The 20,165-nt window shown below is 42.1% G+C and overlaps 1 protein-coding gene across 12 annotated transcripts in view; it reads left to right on the top strand.

The window, feature by feature from the left end:
* Window positions 1-20,165, top strand: part of SIPA1L1 (signal induced proliferation associated 1 like 1) — a 373,251-nt gene that overhangs the window by 283,128 nt on the left and 69,958 nt on the right. For all 12 annotated transcript variants that reach the window (XM_032621332.1, XM_032621344.1, XM_032621336.1 and 9 more), the window contains 3 exons: window positions 8,132-8,705; window positions 9,289-9,563; window positions 18,875-19,144. In XM_032621332.1, the coding sequence (XP_032477223.1) occupies window positions 8,132-8,705; window positions 9,289-9,563; window positions 18,875-19,144 (1,119 nt within the window). The remainder of the gene's footprint in view (window positions 1-8,131; window positions 8,706-9,288; window positions 9,564-18,874; window positions 19,145-20,165) is intronic.

Here is a 20,165-nt window from a genome sequence, read left to right on the forward strand (position 1 = left end):
AACCCCAGACCAGGGAGTTCTGTAGCTTCCTAGACTCAGTGGGTGGAAACTCAAACAAAGGAAACCTAGATCTGAAGCTTTTTCTCAAGAATATGGTGTCCAAAAGCTGCTTTATTTAGGTGTAAAAGGAAAGAATTAGTGCAGACCATTTGACTGTAATTGGGGTGGATAACTATTTGCATTTAGAAAATACCCCAAGCAATTGAAATGTTCTGTGTACTGGATTCGGGCAAAGGATTTCATACTACTTTGTAGATAGAAAACTAAACCCTTTTTGCAGTGGTCACTAGGAAGTTTGGGGAGTGGAAAGCTATGTACTTTCTTTTAAAAAGAGATTCTTCTTTTAAAGGTGTTTGTCTAAATAAAGTGCTGTCCAACAGAAATATAATTCAAGTCACATATCAAATTTATATTTTCCAATAGCCATATTTTTAAAGTAACAAGAAATAGGTAAAATTAATTTTAACAATATGTTTTTGACCCAATAGTATATTTTATTTACCTGATATATCCAAATATTATTATTTCAACACGTAATTTTTAAAAATTACTGAGATATCTTACGTATTTTTGGACTAAGACTTTGAAATCTGGAGTGCATTTTTGACTTACAGCTCATCTCAGGATGCTCAGTTTTCATTGGAAATAATCTGTATTTAGATTTCATAAAATTTGCAATTGGAGAAGTAGATTCATAATAGCTTATTGGAAACATGCTTTTTAAGTATGTCTCCTTCTGCTTCAAAGACTTTTGAAAAACTGAATCGAGTGTCAGTTTTTAAAATTGAATGTGATTTAATACTCTTTGGTCATACTGGCCACATTTCCAGTACTCAGTAGCCACAGGAAGTATGGCCAGTGCAAGTCTAAATAGACTGATAAGGAGCAAAGGTGTCTGAACCTTCTTAATTACTTGGCTGGATGAGTAAGTGATATCTGTTTTATTCTTTTCAAACCCTCCTTCCCAGCCTGAAACTCATGATTTTTGCTCTCTCTCTTTCTTGTTTTTAATCTCTCACCTGGAGAGCCCATCTTCTTAAGCCCACCTTGTGATGCTGGGAACCTTTGCAGGAGGACACTGGACACCCCTGCTCACAAGACATGGGCTAGTCTGGAGTTTCCCTAGTTGCCAAGCTTACTTGAAGACCCAGTGCACTGTGATTTTTGGAACTAAAGTAGTGATCTTTTCCTATTATAAACTTTGTGTACATGAATTTTTCCCAGTCCTTCTTAAACTCAGGTAGGTTTGTTTCCTGGGGTATGTGGTGATGCCAGGAGATGTTTAAAGGCCCAGAATAACTAGGGTACCTCTCTTGTAGTCTTTAATGCTTGGGGGAAGGGATGTTTATTTTCATGAGAAAATAAATGTATTATGAAGTAGAATGGAAAATTTGTATCAATTTTAAGATACCACGTGGGTCTTCAAAGAGTTTTTATACCTGTGGGCTTTTCTTATACATTGGCCCCTCCCCAAACTACTAGAGATGTGAATTTATAGGCCTCTTTCATTAGGGATACTCTGGTGGGAAAGCTTAGAGATGCATTTAATTTGTACAAATTATATTTAAATCTCATTTGTCTCTAAGAGGTGTAGTTAGAATAATTCAAAGCCTTTTCATCATTTAAAATCTCTTGTTCCCACTTTCTCCACTGTGAGCACTCACTTTTATGTACTGACGTCTACTTGGTGCCCAGAGTATGGAAAGTTATTTCCTCAAAGGAATCTCTTGCTCTAATTGTGTAGAGAATTGTGGGGTTAATACAGGCTAAAGATCCAAAGAACATTTAACTGAGAAAATGGGATTCGGTGTGTGTTTTGAAGCACAGATGGTGGGATTCAGTGGCAAAATAAGAATAATTCTGTGAGTCTAGGGGCGGAAAGTGGTATAGATGAACACGTAGACACAGGAAGGAAAGTGGACAGTACAGTAAGAAGGCTGTGCTGTCAGAGAGATGAGTGGGCAGTGGAAGCCCTTGGAATGCTCGGCCAGCCAGTAACACTGTATAAATAGTTCTAGGAAAATTTACTCACCGTCACCGTGCAAGGAAATTTATATACAGAAACACAAATTTAGGCTTTATTGTCATTCATTTATTTTTCACTAGTTCTTTACAGTCCTTATCAGAATATACTAGGTACCATTCTAGGCTCTGGGATTCAACGGGGGAACAAAGTGACAAAAATCCCTATAGTGAATATGGAAATGAGACTCTGAAATAATGTGTGTTGTATCACCCTCGGAACTAGAAAGTTTATATAGGAAAAAATGACTAGTTTAAGTTAATGCCAGAGGCCAGTTAACCTTGAATAGTAGACATAGCCAAGAGCTCAGAAATTAATCACTAAGTCTGTGTACAAAAGCTTATTATGCCCATACCTGATAAGAGGACCCTGTGGTCTCTATTAGTTTACTTGTATCATTACAAAGAGCTTAATCGTCTGGTTTCAGTTGATAGAGCAGATTAGAAGCAACAAATCAAAAAGATGAGCCGTTTAGTGGCAAGGATATACTGAAAGCATCAATAAGTGATTACCAGTAAGGGAGATGTAGAAAAACGATTCACATTAAAGGTACAAATTCAATAAGCATAGCAGTCTGGGGTCACTTGGTTTGGGACCAAACAACCAAATATCCGTCACTCACCCCGAGGGCCTCACTTTGTAAAAACATGGTGTAAAAACTTTGTCACCATTTTTTTTAACAGGTAATAAATTAATGGATCTAGGCATTGATCATCAAAGGCTGAAAACATCATAAAAAGAGATAAATGCGTGTCTCATAATGGAAGAATACAACCGCATCTCGGAATTAGTCTTATCCTCTCTTCCCAAAATTGAATGTGAATCCAATCAAACCTCTAGAGAGGCCAGGAAATACAAAAGACCAAAGAACATGTTTGTATTCAGCAAAATTCAGGCTCTGGACTATGTGACACATAGCCCAGTTTCTTCAACAAATAAATTGCAAGAAATAAAAGAGAAGTGGAGGGGCATTAACAGAATATAAAAATTTAAGATAAAATTAATTAATTGTAATGTATGGGCCTTATTTGGATTCATTTCAGACAGACTATTTAAAAATCTTAGGACATCTTAAACAATTGAAAGATAGAACTTTGATTCACTCTATGATGAAATTAAAGAATTATTGTTCATCTCAAAACTAGTATAGTAGTAAGTGGTTTTTATAAAGACTGTCTTCAAAAACAGATGTTAAATTGTGGTCAGTAACTATGTTTGGGAAGGTAGATGTATATGTTACTCCTCTCAGAAAGATTTCTGTATTCAGTGGTTAAGATGTAATAAATGTTAAAAGGAGTTAGAGTGATGTAGTATAAAAAGCACCTGGAATCAGACCAGACAGTTAAACATATCAGATTTTAAATTTCCCTTTCTGTTCAATGGAAGGTGGCTTGACATCTACCTGAAATCCCATAAGTAAAGTATCTGGTGTAGGCAGGGAGTGTTGTGCATGCACATTAAATGACCATGCCTTTTTCTTCTTTTCTCCTCTTGAATAAAAATAAATAAATATGCAAGCTTCAACCAGGAAGAAAAATAACAAAGGTGGAAATTTCTTTCAGAAAGTCTATTCCAAGCCATCATTAATCAGCATCCCTGTTGTCCCATGTAGCTGACCTTTCTAAGACAAAACTCTGAATATGTCACTCTTTGTGCTTAAAAACATTTAGGGCAACTTTTTTTTTTTTTTTTTTTTTGCAGTACACGGGCCTCTCACTGCTGTGGCCTCTTCCCTTGCGGAGCACAGGCTCCGGACGCGCAGGCTCAGCGGCCATGGCTCACGGGCCCAGCCGCTCCGCGGCACGTGGGATCTTCCCGTGCCGGGGCACGAACCCGTGTCCCCTGCATCGGCAGGCGGACTCTCAACCACTGCGCCACAAGGGAAGCCCCATTTGGGGCAACTTTGAGACTCCCCAGCATAGCCTACTTCATGGAGCCCTTCAGGTCTGGCCTCTCTTGTCCCTCGGCGTCCACTGGCACCTCTCCCAGTCCTCCCCCCAGCATAGAGCTACTTACAGCCCCTCCTCTCTGCACATGCCACTCTCTGGGCAAGAAGGCCTCTTCTCACACACCCCTGCCACTTTCATCTAATGAACGCCTGCTCTTCTTTTCTCTGGGAGTGCTCCCCAGACCTCCCAGGACTGGATAAAGTGCCGTTCCGAAGTGTTTCCAGTAGCGCACTACACCTCCCTAGGAGAGCACTCACACCACAAGCGGTAGCCCCACCAGGCTTTGAGCTTCTGCAGTGCTGAGCCTGTGACATCTCATCCTTGGTCCTGGCGTATAGTCGGTGCCCAGTGAGTGCTGGTGATTGAAGACTATTAGACGTGGAGAGGCCCCAAGAGGGAACAGTGAGCACACATTTGTTCTGCCACTCATCTTTCCTGTCGTTTGCCAAGGTCTGCTTTCTTGGAAAGCTCCCCAAGCTGGCAGTCTGATCTAAGCTTCAAGGGGAAACTTCCCTCTACTGTTTTGATGCTAAGTTCCCTTCCTTTTAAACTTCATTGTTGATTGCTGTTTCCATGGTGCTTCAGAAGTTCAAGTGTCTTATTCTTCTCACTCTTTTTCATTGAGACCTCTGTTCAGATGTCTCTGGAACATTCCCATGTATCAACTTGCTACTTCATCCAAGGTCTTTGATGCCAACAAACGCCCAGGCTCACTAGAAACAGCCTATAATGGTGGTCTCTGGCCATGTGACTCTTGTGGATGGTCCCTTTTGCAAGCACTTCAAGAGTGGAAGATTCCACACTCAGGGAATAAGTGTGGTCTTGTCACACTGCTGGCCATCCAGAAGCTCAGATTCCAGTCCTGGCTTTCTCTAACAAGCTCTGGGCAAATCATTTTACTTCTCTGAGTCTGTTTCCTGGAGCAGTGAAGAATGTCTACCAGCTGTTCAAAAGGAGGTTCAGGGATGTGTCAAATGAGAGTGAAACAGAACACCTTCCTGCTCCCTCAGTCGTACTCCGAGATTTGGGGAACAGAACAGATTTTTGTGTTAAAATGAATACAGATATTCTTCAGTAGAATGCAAAATCAAGATGAGTGTTAAGATGAAACTCAAGATTTTATTGGCAGAGTTTGAGGAACCCTGACTTCTCCAAGTCCCCCACCCCCCAGTGCTAACTTTCCATAACTGTTTCAGCCTCTGATCTTCTGTCTGTTCTGTCATCTAGATAACCCTCTTGAGTAGAACATAGTAGGCCTTGACAATGCTGAGCAAATAAGGCATGGCTATAATTTTAAAGAATGTATTATTTCTAAGGAGATACAATATTGCATACTAGGTGAACGTAAATGTAGACAAGAAGTCCTTTGGAATCTGCTTTTAAAAATAGCAAAAACCGGGCTTCCCTGGTGGCGCAGTGGTTGAGAGTCCGCCTGCCGATGCAGGGGACGCGGGTTCGTGCTCCGGTCCGGGAAGATCCCACATGCCGCGGAGCGGCTGGGCCCGTGAGCCGTGGCCACTGAGCCTGCGCGTCCAGAGCCTGTGCTCCACAACGTGAGAGACCACAGCAGTGAGAGGCCCGCGTACCGCAAAACAAACAAACAAAAAAAACAGCAAAAACCATTTATAATTAATACACCTCAAGTATCTGAAATTCTAGAATTCTAGAAAGGCTTCTTAGGAAGGCAAAAATATTCTCTCAACTTAAAACAGGCCTTATTAAGAGTTCAGAATTGGTGGCATCTAAATTAATGAGCTTTTAACCTTGTAGAAAACCTTGAAAGTTAAATTTACCCAAAACAAAACGCTTTATTTGAAAAGGACGTTCTAGGGTATCATCTTCCTCATCTTCTTCTGTGAGGATTCTATTTCTAATGATACAAAGCTGATTTTAGTGTCTGTATCATTTACCTCCCGACCATGATGAGTCACTGATAATTATATGTTAAGGGTTCAGTCTTTTCCCTCATAGCTCATTCTAGAGGCTTCTAATTATTGGTGGGTTTTCAGTATATGTTTGTCTAAAGTCCTATTAGTTAATAAATCTATAGATAACCAGTGAATTTAAGGGGCAAGTGGATGGATGGTCCTCATATCGACACCTTCTGCTAAGCATTTTCTTCTCCTTATTTAAAATAAAATCACAGCTGTTTCTTGAGAAAGAATAATGATGTAAAATTAGCAAGAGAAGAAATTGCCAATTTAAAAATGAAAGATATTAAATATTTCTGGATCCTTATGGGATTCCTCTTAGAAAAGCTAGCAAATCTGAATATTAGCGTCATCTGCTTGACTTGAAAAAAAAATAGCATAATCAAATTAAAATTATACAGCTGTCAGCATTCAAGCCAGACAGTTCACATTAGACAAGAAAAATTGCCTTTCTAATACTGATGTAATTAGGCTATCACGCATGTGGAGGTTTCTGTGAATTCTCATCTCCAGTTAGAAAATGGGATGTTGCTTGCCACCTTTCTTTGTCGTGAAGTGAACTAGGTAGTCTTCTTTTTTTTTTTTTTTTTTAATGAATTTGTGAAAAGCCATTTTCAGAAATAGGCCGTCTCGTGGCATTTTCTAACAAAATATATAGTTTGTCTTCTGAGGTTGCCGACTTTTATTTATTTATCCTATTTTCACAAGCAAAAATCATTTTCTGAAAAGCAAAGCTGAATATCTTCAAGCAAACCCTTGAAATAAAGAAAAAATAGCGCAGCAGAGCTCTTCAGTTTCATTTGAAAGATGCACACTCTCTGATTATGTCCTTTCCATTCTGGGAGTTCTGGAGAAACACATTTTGTGTTGCTCTGCTAATACTTACTACAGTTGCATAATTGACTCACTTTTAAATAATTAGATAATTTGAAAAGGGGATGTTTGACCTGTTAGACTCTTCATTTGCAGCCCTCTCAAGCTTTGCTGAGGTCCTGGAAGGAGATCTTGAAATACGATATAAAACACACAGCCTATCTCCATTTAATTTCTGTTGTTGTTGTTATTATTGTTTTAGGAAAAACTTAGTCTTTCTCCTTTTGAGATTAAAAATAATAGGTTCTTACAGATGCCTGTATGATCCTTTTCTTAGTCCCAATTTTAGCAGTGTAGATGCAGAGGAAATGACCGGAACAGGCTTTCTGTTTTGTTTTGTTTTTTTAAACATCTTTATTGGAGTATAATTGCTTTACAATGGTGTGTTAGTTTCTGCTTTATAACAAAGTGAATCAGTTATACATATACATATGTTCCCATATCTCTTCCCTCTTGCGTCTCCCTCCCTCCCACCCTCCCTATCCCACCCCTCTAAGTGGTCACAAAGCACCGAGCTGATCTCCCTGTGCTATGCGGCTGCTTCCCACTAGCTAACTATTTTACGTTTGGTAGTGTATATATGTCCATGTGGAACAGGCTTTCTTAAATCAGTCTTGCTTAAAGGAATGGGAAAAGGAGCCTAGTCTCACAAATAGTCAGACTCCCATACCAAAAGTAGAGAATTGGGACCAAAGTTTAAAAATATGATTTTAAAGCACAGTTGCTCTTACCAAAAAAAATCATAATCTCTTTCTGTTACTCAGATTTCAAGTTTTGTTTTAAAATTATGCTCTTTGATCTGGTTGCTTAAGGCCTGACACATAGGACAACAAATAATATTTGTTTAATTTCTTTTAAATTTAATCCATTTCTCTTATGTCAAGCATCTGTGGATATTTTCATCATAAGCTGACTGCTATGGGCATCATATCTAAAATGGGGATAACATTTATGTTCTTACATAATCTGTGCTTGTTCTGAAAGGTTATATGGTTATAGTAGCCACCCCCCTCCCCACTTTGGAAATAATCACTAGGGATTTAAAATGTTATCTACTATGAAGAATATTACAATAAATCTTTTTTTTCATGGAGTTATGGTTGATTTAAATTTTTAGTTTAAGCTTTTTGGGTATTTTGACCTAGAAAAAATTTTGTTCTATAAATCCAAAATATGAGTGAATGAAAAGTATGCACATGTTAAGTAGAAGTGTGTGTTGTTTCTTGTGGGACGATGACAGTTATTTTCCTCTGAAGGGCATCTTTGTCTTTGAGAAAGTGTATTTTATTCTCATGCTGTGAGTCTGAGAAGTATTGACAAGCCTCTTTCTCATTGATCTTTGCTTTGTCTCTTAGCGTGGCCGTCACCAGGTCCAGAGATGTGCCTTCCTTTGGACCTCCCATCCCCAAAGGGGTCACTTTCCCTAAGTCAAATGTGTTCAGGGACTTCCTTTTGGCCAAAGTGATTAATGCAGAAAATGCCGCTCATAAGTCGGAGAAGTTCCGGGCCATGGCAACCCGGACACGTCAAGAATACCTGAAAGATCTGGCAGAAAAGAATGTCACCAACACCCCTATTGACCCGTCCGGCAAGTTTCCGTTCATCTCTCTGGCCTCCAAGAAGAAAGAAAAGTCTAAGCCATACCCAGGAGCTGAGCTCAGTAGCATGGGGGCCATTGTGTGGGCTGTCCGGGCCAAAGACTACAACAAGGCTATGGAGATAGACTGCCTACTCGGGGTCTCCAATGAGTTCATCGTGCTCATCGAACAGGAAACAAAGAGCGTGGTTTTCAACTGTTCCTGCAGAGATGTGATAGGGTGGACCTCAACCGACACCAGCCTCAAAATCTTCTACGAGCGAGGTGAATGTGTGTCAGTGGAGAGTTTCATTAACAATGAGGACATCAAAGAGATTGTCAAAAGGCTTCAGGTCAGTGTTTTCCTTCCACTTACCTACATGCATGTCCCTTTCATAGTACAGACTAGAGCTAAGTTACTGAAGCTTGTTCTGTTTTATTAGCTCCTCTGAAAACTCCCTTAACAATGCGAAGGAACACAGAGTTTATGTCACACTTGCTTCCCATCATTTTTTTCAGAAGGAAAAGTAGTAGAACAAATGGGGGAAGAGACACTGACTGTGCATTTTTTGTTGGAAACTCATTTGCGTGTGACCTGATCCCATTGCCTTGTGACTGATGTAGCCCAACCAATCTGCTTTAGTTGGTGAAAAGAATTGTTGGATCGGGTATCTGCTGCTTTGAATGTCTGTCTTAAGGGCAAAATGAGTAGCAGAATACCGTTTTTCTTTGCTGCCAGCTCCCTGTAGGTCTCTGAGAAGCCGTTGAGACAAGTGTGTTCTTTTCGGCCTAATGAATGGAGATTAGTGAAGGCAGAATAACCAGACTGCTCTTCAGCTGGCATTAGGGTATTCAGAAATAACCCTGCTTTCCATGCGTACCACTGAAGACCCTGTTGCATTCATTAAACTGTGTATCTTTTGTTTCTTTGTCTAGTTCGTGTCAAAAGGCTGTGAATCGGTGGAGATGACTCTGCGAAGGAATGGGCTGGGACAGCTTGGCTTCCACGTCAACTACGAGGGCATCGTGGCAGATGTGGAGCCCTACGGCTATGCCTGGCAGGCAGGGCTGAGGCAGGGCAGCCGGCTGGTGGAGATCTGCAAGGTGGCGGTGGCCACTCTGAGCCACGAGCAGATGATCGATCTCCTGAGAACATCTGTCACGGTGAAAGTTGTCATTATCCCCCCACATGATGACTGCACCCCACGGAGGTAGGTCTGAGAGTCCAGGGCCATTTGTGTACCGTGGAGAACATCCCCAACTGGGTCAGAGTGTAGGAGGTTATGAAGAGCGCTAGGTTACGATGCGATGCTGAAAGTTCCCTCCATGGAAAGTCTGACTCAGGACAGAGCTCCCTTTCAGCATGTGGCAGCAGCAACTGGAAAGAATCACTAACTTGGACCATTCACAGGATTTACATCTCTGAGTATATAAAGTCACCATTACAGATAGAGATGTCCGGTAACATCCATTTTAAACATCTTGCACCAGTAGCTGAGAAACAGTGAACACTTAATGTTGAAAAGAGACGCAGCGTGACAAAGTGTTAGACTTTTTTCTTTTATGTTCCATGACACTCTTATTGCCCCAGATCTCCCACTTGTAGCCAATTGCTGTCCAAAACTCAAAGTGCTGTTTTTGACGCCTGCTCTCTCAGCCTGGAGGGCTGAATGTGACTTACCAAGCTTTTCCTTAACTGCATCTGCATGTGTCAGAAATTGGCTTCAAATGAGCTGGTCCTGCTTGTGATGCTTGGGCAGTTTGGTTCCCGGACTTTCCCAAAGGGAAGCCCAGGAGCTCCCCGCCCCTCCCAGCTCCTGCCAAACCAGCAGCACTGTTGAAAATTTAATTTCTCTGTCTCTGAGGAGGTTTCCTGATGGAACAAATTTAATCAACTGTTTCTTTTCTCCTTTGGGCATGCACATGCTGTTTTTGCTGGGTTTTTTTTTTTTTTTTTTAAGCTGTTAATTTGCTTTGAACCCATTATTTTCTAAGAGTTTCTGTTAAGCTTCGGCAATTAATTCTTAGGCTTTCTAAAGCCAAGACAATATTCTTTATGCTATTTTTTCCCCCAAAACATGACCAGTCCTACACCTGAGCTCTCATAGATTCATGAACATCAGATGGCAGAATGTGTAAACAGTTATGAGGGGTTATTTGTGCCCTTTCAAAAGTAAGCACAATGACAATATCAATGTACTTCAGTTCTTGAAACCAAGTGTTATAGACCACACTGTGCTTGGGATGGTATTTAATATTGCTTACCTCCTAGATGGCCCAGAGATTATGTGCTGATGTCAGAATGTGGTGAGAATCCCTTTGTCTGATAGTTTTAAGAAATACTCCCATTCGGATGACTGGATTTCCCTGGAAACCAGAATTTATATCCAGAACTTTTTGTTTTAGCCGTCTTGAGGGCAGGGAGGGTATATTCTGAAGGTGCTGCCTTCGTTTCCTCAACCACATCGTATTAACGTTAAGTATTTTGCTGAACCACAACTCAAGAATGACTCGAGGGTGATCAGAAGGGCAGCTGGGTCCTTAACAACGCTCTCCAAGTGCTCTGTGATTCTCCTCCTCTTCCTCTTGTCTGTTTTCCATCCCGAGGTCTTTCCTACAAATTGTCTGCTTTATAGTTTATACGTCTAAACAGGCGTCTGTAAACTGGAGAAGATAACCAAGCTGTGTAACTTGTCAACCTTAGACAGTACAGAGTTAGAGACACTGGTCTAAGGACTAATCTACTCAGGAGGAAGCCTGTAGATCTTGGGACACTGTCTTGTCTGCTCAGGGGGCTTTCCCCGTGTTTCTAAGCTCTTCAGTTCGTATGGGGGAGAGGGAAATAGGTGTGTGTGAGTGTATGAGGAGATAGGATGGCATGGGCAACATTACTGACATTGAATTGTGAATAGTAGTTACTAGAAAGATAGGTCCAAAGGCCTGGCCCTGGACAGATGATAGGTCCATGACAGGAAGTGATTTGTCTACAGCAAAATACTAGGCTAGGTACGTCTTCTGTGGTGTATTGCTAAAAACAACTAATATTTGCTGAGTATTACTTTAATGTGCCAGACCCTAGGAAAAACGCTTTTATATGGATCAGCACATCTAATCCTTATAACGACCCTATGAAGTAGTAGTATTAATATTACTCCTAATTAAAGGAAACCAACACTCAGGTTAGTAACTCCCCAGCCTCATCTGGCAAATTCAGGTCTAACTTCAGAATCCAAACTCTTGGGGCTTCCCTGGTGGCACAGTGGTTGAGAGTCCGCCTGCCGATGCAGGGGACATAGGTTCGTGCCCCTGTCCGGGAAGATCCCACATGCCGCGGAGCGGCTGGGCCCGTGAGCCATGGCCGCTGAGCCTGCGCGTCCGGAGCCTATGCTCCGCAACGGGAGAGGCCACAACAGTGAGAGGCCCGCGTACCGCAAAAAAAAACCCAACAAAAACAGAATCCAAACTCTTAACTTTGTATGCTTGGGACCCAAATCCTTTCCTATGTACCAGCATAAGCAGAGATATGATGGTAAACTGGCTTTTTGTTGGGGAAAAGAACCTTGATTTGTAGTATTTGCTGTATTTGTCTTCATCTCCCAGCACCGATTCTGGGGCATCATTGTCATCCTCTCATAGCCAGGGAGCTGGCAGTGACGGGACAGAAGAGTGTTAGGAACCTGCCCCCATTAGAGCGCGGGATGGGGGGCTGGGCTGAAGGAGCAGCGCACCGCACAGCCCCTCAGGCCTCGGAGACACACTCTGCCCCTTGCCCTAGAGTTTCCACCCGAAAAGCCACCGTCATGCCTTCTAGGTGGGTCTGAAATGATGCCCTTGATACCTCTGGAGGACTAGAAGCCTGCTCTCCCCTTCCCTCCTTCAGAAACAACTTGAAAGGAATAGTTGAAGCATTAACACTTTGGTACAATTTTCAACAAAATAAGACAATGCTCTTCTGTCAGTTTTTTCCTTTCCTCCGCACTTCACACTCCCACGGCTGTTGTCCTTGCAGCTAATTACTCTGCTCTTTGACTAGTCACTCTCCTGTCTGTCAGCTGGTGCTGCTGCCAGGAAGAGCAGGCCTCCTGGAAATACGCTGCCCTCCGTCCCCCGCAGCGTGCTTCTCAGGGTCACCGGGATCCAAGGGTCCCAGGACACAGACACCGGCGTGGGGATCGTATGTAATCACGAACACCCACGTATGTTCATATGCAAGAGTCACTAGTTTTGAAAAGGCAGGTGGTTTTTGTTTTGTTTTTGTGTTTTCATAACATCTTTATTGGAGTATAATTGCTTTACAATGGTGTGTTAGTTTCTGCTTTATAACAAAGTGAATCAGTTATACATATATATATGTCCCCATATCTCTTCCCTCTTGCATCCCCCTCCCTCCCACCCTCCCTATCCCACCCCTCTAGGTGGTCACAAAACACCGAGCTGATCTCCCTGTGCTATGCGGCTGCTTCCCACTAGCTGTCTGTTTTACTTTTGGTGGTGTATATATGTCCATGCCACTCTCTCACTTCGTCCCAGCTTACCCTTCCCCCGCCCTGTGTCCTCAAGTCCATTCTGTACGTCTGTGTCTTTATTCCTGTCCTGCCCCTAGCCATTTTTTTTTTTTTTTTTAGATTCCATATATAAGTGTTAGCGTACAGTTTTTTGTTTTTCTGACTTACTTCACTCTTTATGACAGACTCTGGGTCCATCCACCTCACTATGAATAACTCAATTTCGTTTCATTTTATGGCTGAGTAATATTCCATTGTAGTTATGTGCCATATCTTCTTTATCCATTCATCTGTTGATGGACACTCGGGTTGCTTCCATGTCCTGGCTATTGTAAATAGAGCTGCAATGAACATTGTGGTACATGCCTCTTTGAATTATGGTTTTCTCAGGGTATGTGCCCAGTAGTGGGATTTCTGGGTCGCATGGTAGTTCTATTTTTAGGTTTTTGTTGTGTTTTTTTTTTTCGGTACGTGGGCCTCCCACTGTTGTGGCCTCTCCCGTTGCGGAGCATAGGCTCCGGACGCGCAGGCTCAGCGGCCATGGCTCACGGGCCCAGCCGCTCCGCGGCATGTGGGATCTTCCCGGACCGGGGCACGAATCCGCGTCCCCTGCATCGGCAGGCGGACTCTCAACCACTGCGCCACCAGGGAAGCCCCTATTTTTAGGTTTTTAAGGAACCTCCATACTGTTCTCCATAGTGGCTATATCCATTTACATTCCCACCAACAGTGCAAGAGGATTCCCTTTTCTCCACACCCTCTCCAGCATTTATTGTTTGTAGATTTTTTGATGATGGCCATTCTGACTGGTGTGAGGTGGTACCTCATTGTAGTTTTGATTTGCATTTCTCTAATGATTAGTGATGTTGAGCATTCTTTCATGTGCCTCTTGGGCATCTGTATATCTTCTTTGGAGAAATGTCTGTTTAGGTCTTCTGCCCATTTTTGGGTTGGGTTGTTTGTTTTTTTGATATTGAGCTGCATGAGCTGCTTGTAAGTGAAAAAGCCAGTTTAACAACAACAAATGGGGCTTTAGTAACACCTGTTAAATCAAGCTCTTTTCCCTATTCACAGGACATAAGCAGACCCTCTATGAATTGTTTCCAGAGGCAACTGTTTTAAAGAGAAGAGAGGACCGGGAAAGAAAAGCAAAATTCCTGAGACCCTACTGTGTACTGGGCTTTAAAAACAAAGCAATCTTCATGGCAGCCTCATTTCCATTGAAACAATGAGAATGAGGATTAGAGAGGTTTAGTAGCTGCCCAGAGAGTGAATAGGGCCAACTAGGATGACAGCATGATGGAAGCAGTCTTGGCAGAAACAGGTTTGGGATTTGGCTGCAGACGTCATCAGAAGGCTCCCCCCAGAGAATAAGATGTTGCACTGCAGGAGGGACCCCCATCCCCTCCATCGCCAATCAGCGTGTATGACCAGCTGTATGTCTTGGTGTCTGTGACCTCTGACTCTTGAGCAGTCATTGTCTAGGCAAAATTACAAGTACCCAGATAACAGATTCAGTTGTGATGCTCTGAATGGTATCGCATGGGAGTGGTAGGCCATCATTCTGTTGAGGGCCACCAGCCTATGGGTTTGTTTTTTTAATTGAAGTATAGTTGGTTTACATTGTTGTGTTAATTTCAGGTGTACAGCACAGTGATCCAGTTATGTATTTACATATATGTGTATATATTTTTTTTCATATTCTTTTCCCTTATATTGAATGTAGTTCCCTAAAGAAAGCAATCAAGGGCCATTCAAGAGGAAGAGCTAAAAACACATTACCTCAAAGGACCAGATTACCTTTTAAGTAAGAATGGGTTGCAGAGTTTTTTCTTCATTTTAAAAAACAATTATTTCAAACTGCAAAAGCATCCTGCTTTAGAGCTAGAAGGGCTGTGAGAAATCATCTGGTTCAAGTCTCTTATATTTTTTAGATGAGGAACTTTGGTTCAAAGAGGTTAAGTTTTTTTTTCCAAGCCAAAGTCACATGAATGATTAGGGACACAGCTGTCCCCAGACATCCAACTTTTCTGATTCAGGAGTCCAGGTGTTGTGATGTTCTGTTCAGTATACCGCTCGGCTGATTTTTCTATCTGTATTTCTTAGTGTCTTAGGAATAAAGGAGAGAGTAGTGGGTAATAAATTAGAGGAAAAAGTTAGAATGAAAAGACTGAAAAAGAGAAAGAAGATGGAGTGACTTTTCAATTAACTTATGGTTTCAGCTTGTCACCATGTGTCACTTTTAGCACCGAAATTGTAATTCCTTTTGACCATAGCTCTTTAAGAATTGTTGACATTTTGTCATAGCCCATGCCCGAATGAAATGCAATAGTCAGTATAAGATGAAGTTTGGGAACCTGGAGTAGAAATATCCTTTAGTTAGTGACTAAAATAAGACTAATCTACAGGTAGACTTATTCTGTGGGTTCAAATCCTGGCTCTGCCACTTCTTCTTGACTGTGTAGTCTTTGCAGATTAATCTCTCTAGGCCTCTATTTCCCCATCTGATAAACGGGGATATTGATACTCGTACTTCAGAGAGTTCGTGTAGGGCAGCCAGATTAGTGCTGGCCCATCGTGAGCTCTAGGTGCCCGAGTTTTTATTGTTCAACACCAGATTTTACTTGGAGTAATACAATATAAATCCTTTTATGAACTTTCATGCAGGTCATTAAAAGCCAGCTTTTATCTTTGTCCTTCGGTGTACTGCCCCCTTCTGGATTCCATGCATCATTCTCATAGGGATAAGTAAGGGAGCAGAAGCTAGTGGTGTCCCGCCCCCCCTCCCCCCCTTAGAAGGCAGTCAGAAGCGGCGGGGTGGCAAAGGTTCAGCGCTATGGAATCTTTGCTTTTCATTCTCTGTAAATGAATCTTCTCTCCCTGCTTTGGCCTTATCGTACGTCATTCTGTGATTATGGAATATGCACAAGGTCTCTAATAATATGCTAAGGGTGGTGGGGATGAAATATAGAGAGGAGACAAAATCTTTGGCTAATGGGATCTTTTAACCAGTTTTAGTATTAAACATTATGCAGCTTGAAAGACTCTTTCAAAGAGTGCTTGAACTAGAAGAAAGTTTAGTAATTATCAATTACAAGTCTTTCATTTTACAAAGAAACTAAGGCCCCAAAGCTGATATTGTCTATTTGATATTACATCATGATTGTTTCTATTTTAATTATTTACTTATTCGCTACCCTGATGCAATATGGGCCTGAATCAGCCTATGGAGGTACAGAATTAAAATTCAGTGAGGGAATCTCTGTGTATGTGCGGTGGGGAAATGGGGAATGTGGGGAGGTAAATGGAAAACGTGGCCAAGGGAGAAATTTTTGAAAAGTTAATGCCCTGGAATACATGATAAAGGTCTGTACGTGTTCTGTACATGTGGTTGGTTCCTGGCAGCCAACAGAAAGGGACATGGGGCTTCCCTGGTGGCGCAGTGGTTGAGAGTCCGCCTGCCGACGCAGCGGACACGGGTTCGTGCCCCGGTCCGGGAAGATCCCACATGCCGCGGAGCGGCTGGGCCCGTGAGCCGTGGCCGCTGAGCCTGCGCGTCCAGAGCCTGTGCTCCGCAACGGGAGAGGCCACAACAGTGAGAGGCCTGCGTACCGCGAAAAACAAAAAAAAGAAAGGGACATGGATGATATGATCCACTGAGTTTACAAGTTAAATAGACCAGTGCTGAGGAGAAGCAAAGCTAGTGCTGATTTTGAGGTAGAAAGAAATTTTTCCATGCATTATTATAAATTTTTATTAATATTTCTTTGGCAAGCTACAACATTCTTGCATTTTGCATTCTTGCCACATTCTTGTGTTTCCAGATCCAGAGCTCTAGATTCTGCATGATCAGAAATGAAAGATACACTGCAGTTGCACCTGTGTTAACAACCAAAAAAGTATGGTAATGGCATATTTTTGTCAGAAATATTGATTCAAAGCTAGAAATTATATCAAGGCCTAAGGTGATAATCCTTCATTTCAGAGAAAAGCGTTTATTATATAAGAAGTCAAAACTGCTGAAACTAATGTCAAGTAGACCATACAGTGTTTTGCGAACTGTAGATCGTTATTCTTAAGTAGATCATGAAATGAGTTTAGGAGGTTGTACCCAATGTATTTTTTTAATGAAATGGATTAACCCAGAATATAGCAGAATGGAAGCTGACAGAGGAAGGGTGTATGTGTGTGTGTATTTGCGGTTGTGCTGTGTCACAGTGTAAAATGTACTTGTCACCAGGATTGTGGTCCAAAACATTTGAAAGCCATTGTCATCAAACCATTAAAAGGGGCATAGCAGCATCTTGGGCATAGGGTCAGATTAAGGTTGACCTAGGCTTTTGAGGAGTCGGAGGGAGAGGTTAAGGAAACTCCAAGCAAAGGTGCCCATTGGAGACTTGGGCTAAGACTGAGGAGGGCAAGGACCCCAGCAAATGCACATGCTCCAAAAGCAGCACTTTTCAAAACCTGTGGCTGTCGTGGAGACGTGGGAGAGGACGCATGGTGGGGTACATTTAAAATGTCATGAGTCATACCCTGAGATACATGGACAAGGTCATAGAGGGGGGCCCGTTCCATTGTGTTCATTCTCCCACCAACATAAGCACCTTCCCCAAATCAAGACCAGGCCTTCAGCTGGATGCCCTTTGGACCTACACTGTCCAGTACAGGAGCCATGAGTCACCTGTGACTACAGAGCCATTGTAACGTGGCTGGTCCCAAGTGAGACGTGCTCTAAGTATAAGATACACTCCAAATGTACAAGAATGTAAAATGTCTCGTAAATTTTGTAATACTGATTTATTGATTACATGTTGAAATGATGGCATTTTGGATATATTGAGTTAAATAAAATGTATTATTGATTTCACCTGTTTCGTTTTATTTTTGTAGTATGGCTGCTAGACATTTAAAACTTACATACATGGCTCCTGTTTGTGGCTTATATTGTATTTCTGTTGGGCAGCACTGATCTGGACTCCCCTTATGCTATCTCTAAAGTACCTCTTAAAGGACTATTTCGTAATTACTCTTAATCTTTTCTTTCCAGATCTTCCCACCTGCTTCTCAATCTTTGAAATGTCTTTAAGAAAGAAAGTCATTTTTTCTCTTAGTGATGAAATTCAAATGCACAGTTTGAGTTAATGTTTTCGTGGGGGTAGGTTTTTTCAGTAATTTTTCTATCAATCAAGTCAATAATTGGTCGAACCTTCCTTGGTTGTTTGGGCAAAGGTCATGGAAAGTGGGTTCCTCGTTTCCTAAGTTTTGGGGGATGAAATGATGGCACAAAAAGAGGGTGAAGTGATGGAAGACATATGTGCCTGCCATTAATTTCACTCAGACTGCTGCCTGGGGACAGCTCTGCTATGGGAGATTTCTGGCTTTCAAGGGGGAAAAAAAAGGCCTGATTTCAGATTATGCTTTGTTCCCTGGTGATTTGATAATTGCTGATTTCAATAACTGGCTTTTTTTCCCCTCCTCCTGAGCTAAATTTGGCTCTCAGTTTGGATTTCAAGAATTCTCCCCACTTATTTTTGACTATTGGGATCCCAACGAATTCAAAACTGTATACCCTTTTAGATCCTTAATCGTAAGGGAAGGATCTAAAGCTTCCCTTACGATTAAGGATATAAAGCTGACTCTTTCCTCCGAGGCCCCATCTTAGGGGTCTGTTCCCACCATGCTGCCTGGGCACCTTCCCTCCGCAGGTCTCAGTGCTGACTCTGCCCCCTACTCCACCCCCATCCCCACCAGGGTGACCATAGGTCTCACTGAATTTTCAAGACTCCATATCTCGTACTCAGCATTTAGGATCGATCAAAAGAAAATACTAGTATAATACTTCCTGGGGTTCTGGTTTTTGAAAGGAAAATAATTACAGGCCTAATGATCGAAAGATGGTTTGAAACTTGAGAATGAGGTGTTTGATCCATTTTAACTGTTAATGAGAATCAGTGTGGCTCCACCAACAAGAAAAAGCAATATTGATTTTTCTTCTCTCTGTGCCCTCCCCTTAGGAGTTGCTCTGAGACCTACCGCATGCCAGTGATGGAGTACAAAATGAACGAAGGGGTTTCCTACGAATTCAAGTTTCCCTTTCGAAATAATAACAAGTGGCAGAGGAATGCCAACAAGGGGCCTCATTCACCTCAAGTTCCATCCCAGGTGCAGAGTCCCATGACCTCGAGGCTGAATGCCGGGAAAGGAGACGGGAAGATGCCTCCTCCAGAAAGAGCCGCCAACATTCCTCGAAGCATCTCCAGTGACGGGCGCCCACTGGAGAGGCGGTGAGTGTGCCTCCCAAGCTTTTCTCTAAATCTCTGCCCCAAATTTAAATAGCACCAGGCCCGTAAGCACTAGCTTTAGGTCTTCCCATATTTTACTAGAAATCAAGACTTAAAACTGAGATGCATGCACTAGTGGTTTTCAAAGCATGGCAGCATTCCAAAGCCATCAGGATAAGTGAAGATGTATTCCAGCAAAGCATGCAGCTCTGTACAGTGGTATTTGGGCTTTGCTCTTTCATTTTCATGTGATATCAACAGAAATCATCACTGCACGCTCAGTAGCCATATGAACTAGAACTTGGCAGACTCTTTGAGGTGACACTGACCATATCATCATCTTTGACAGTCTGTGTCTTTTGGAGATGAGTGATACAACAGTGGCAAGAGAATGCAGGTTTTTGGTTGAGTGTCTGTGTTTGTGTCACTTTGTTAATAAAGAATTGTGAGAAGGGAAATCCACCAGTATAGCACAAACATATTTTTCCACTGCTCTGAATGTAAAAGAAAATAGTGGATATGTTAAAACACTCAGTCCTGAGTAAAGTAAGCCAAAGGAGAGGGATTGAGGGATCCCAGAAAGTAACAAAACGAGGTTTGCTGTTAAGTTGAAAGTCACAGTGGATTCCGTCACGGGTGATAACTGGTGAACTCTTCCTTAACCAGCATGCCCTAGCACTTTTGTCTCGAATTCACTGTAAAATGCAGCACTGTGAACTAAGAACCTTGGCCAAAAATTGAACTCGATAAAGTACTCTTAAAATGTGAATACAAATGGACTACATAATTTTAAATCATTGCACTATAAATTCAGTTACCCCAAATTACCTAGGCTAATGAAGGAGACGGTTTAGCTCAGTAACCTGCTAGTGCCCTCCTAGAAGAAGCCAACTTCTTTCTGTCCATGCACCATCCTTTCGCCATCACTGTGCTTGTCTTGATCACATCTCTGAGTGTTTTCGTGGCCCCCGCACTGCAGAAGGATCAGGAACCCTCAGAGCTGGTGGGGAGAAGTCTCTGTTCC

The sequence above is a fragment of the Phocoena sinus genome, chromosome 2 (assembly GCF_008692025.1).
Source record: "Phocoena sinus isolate mPhoSin1 chromosome 2, mPhoSin1.pri, whole genome shotgun sequence".
In the NCBI taxonomy this organism is placed as follows: Eukaryota; Metazoa; Chordata; class Mammalia; order Artiodactyla; family Phocoenidae; genus Phocoena; species Phocoena sinus.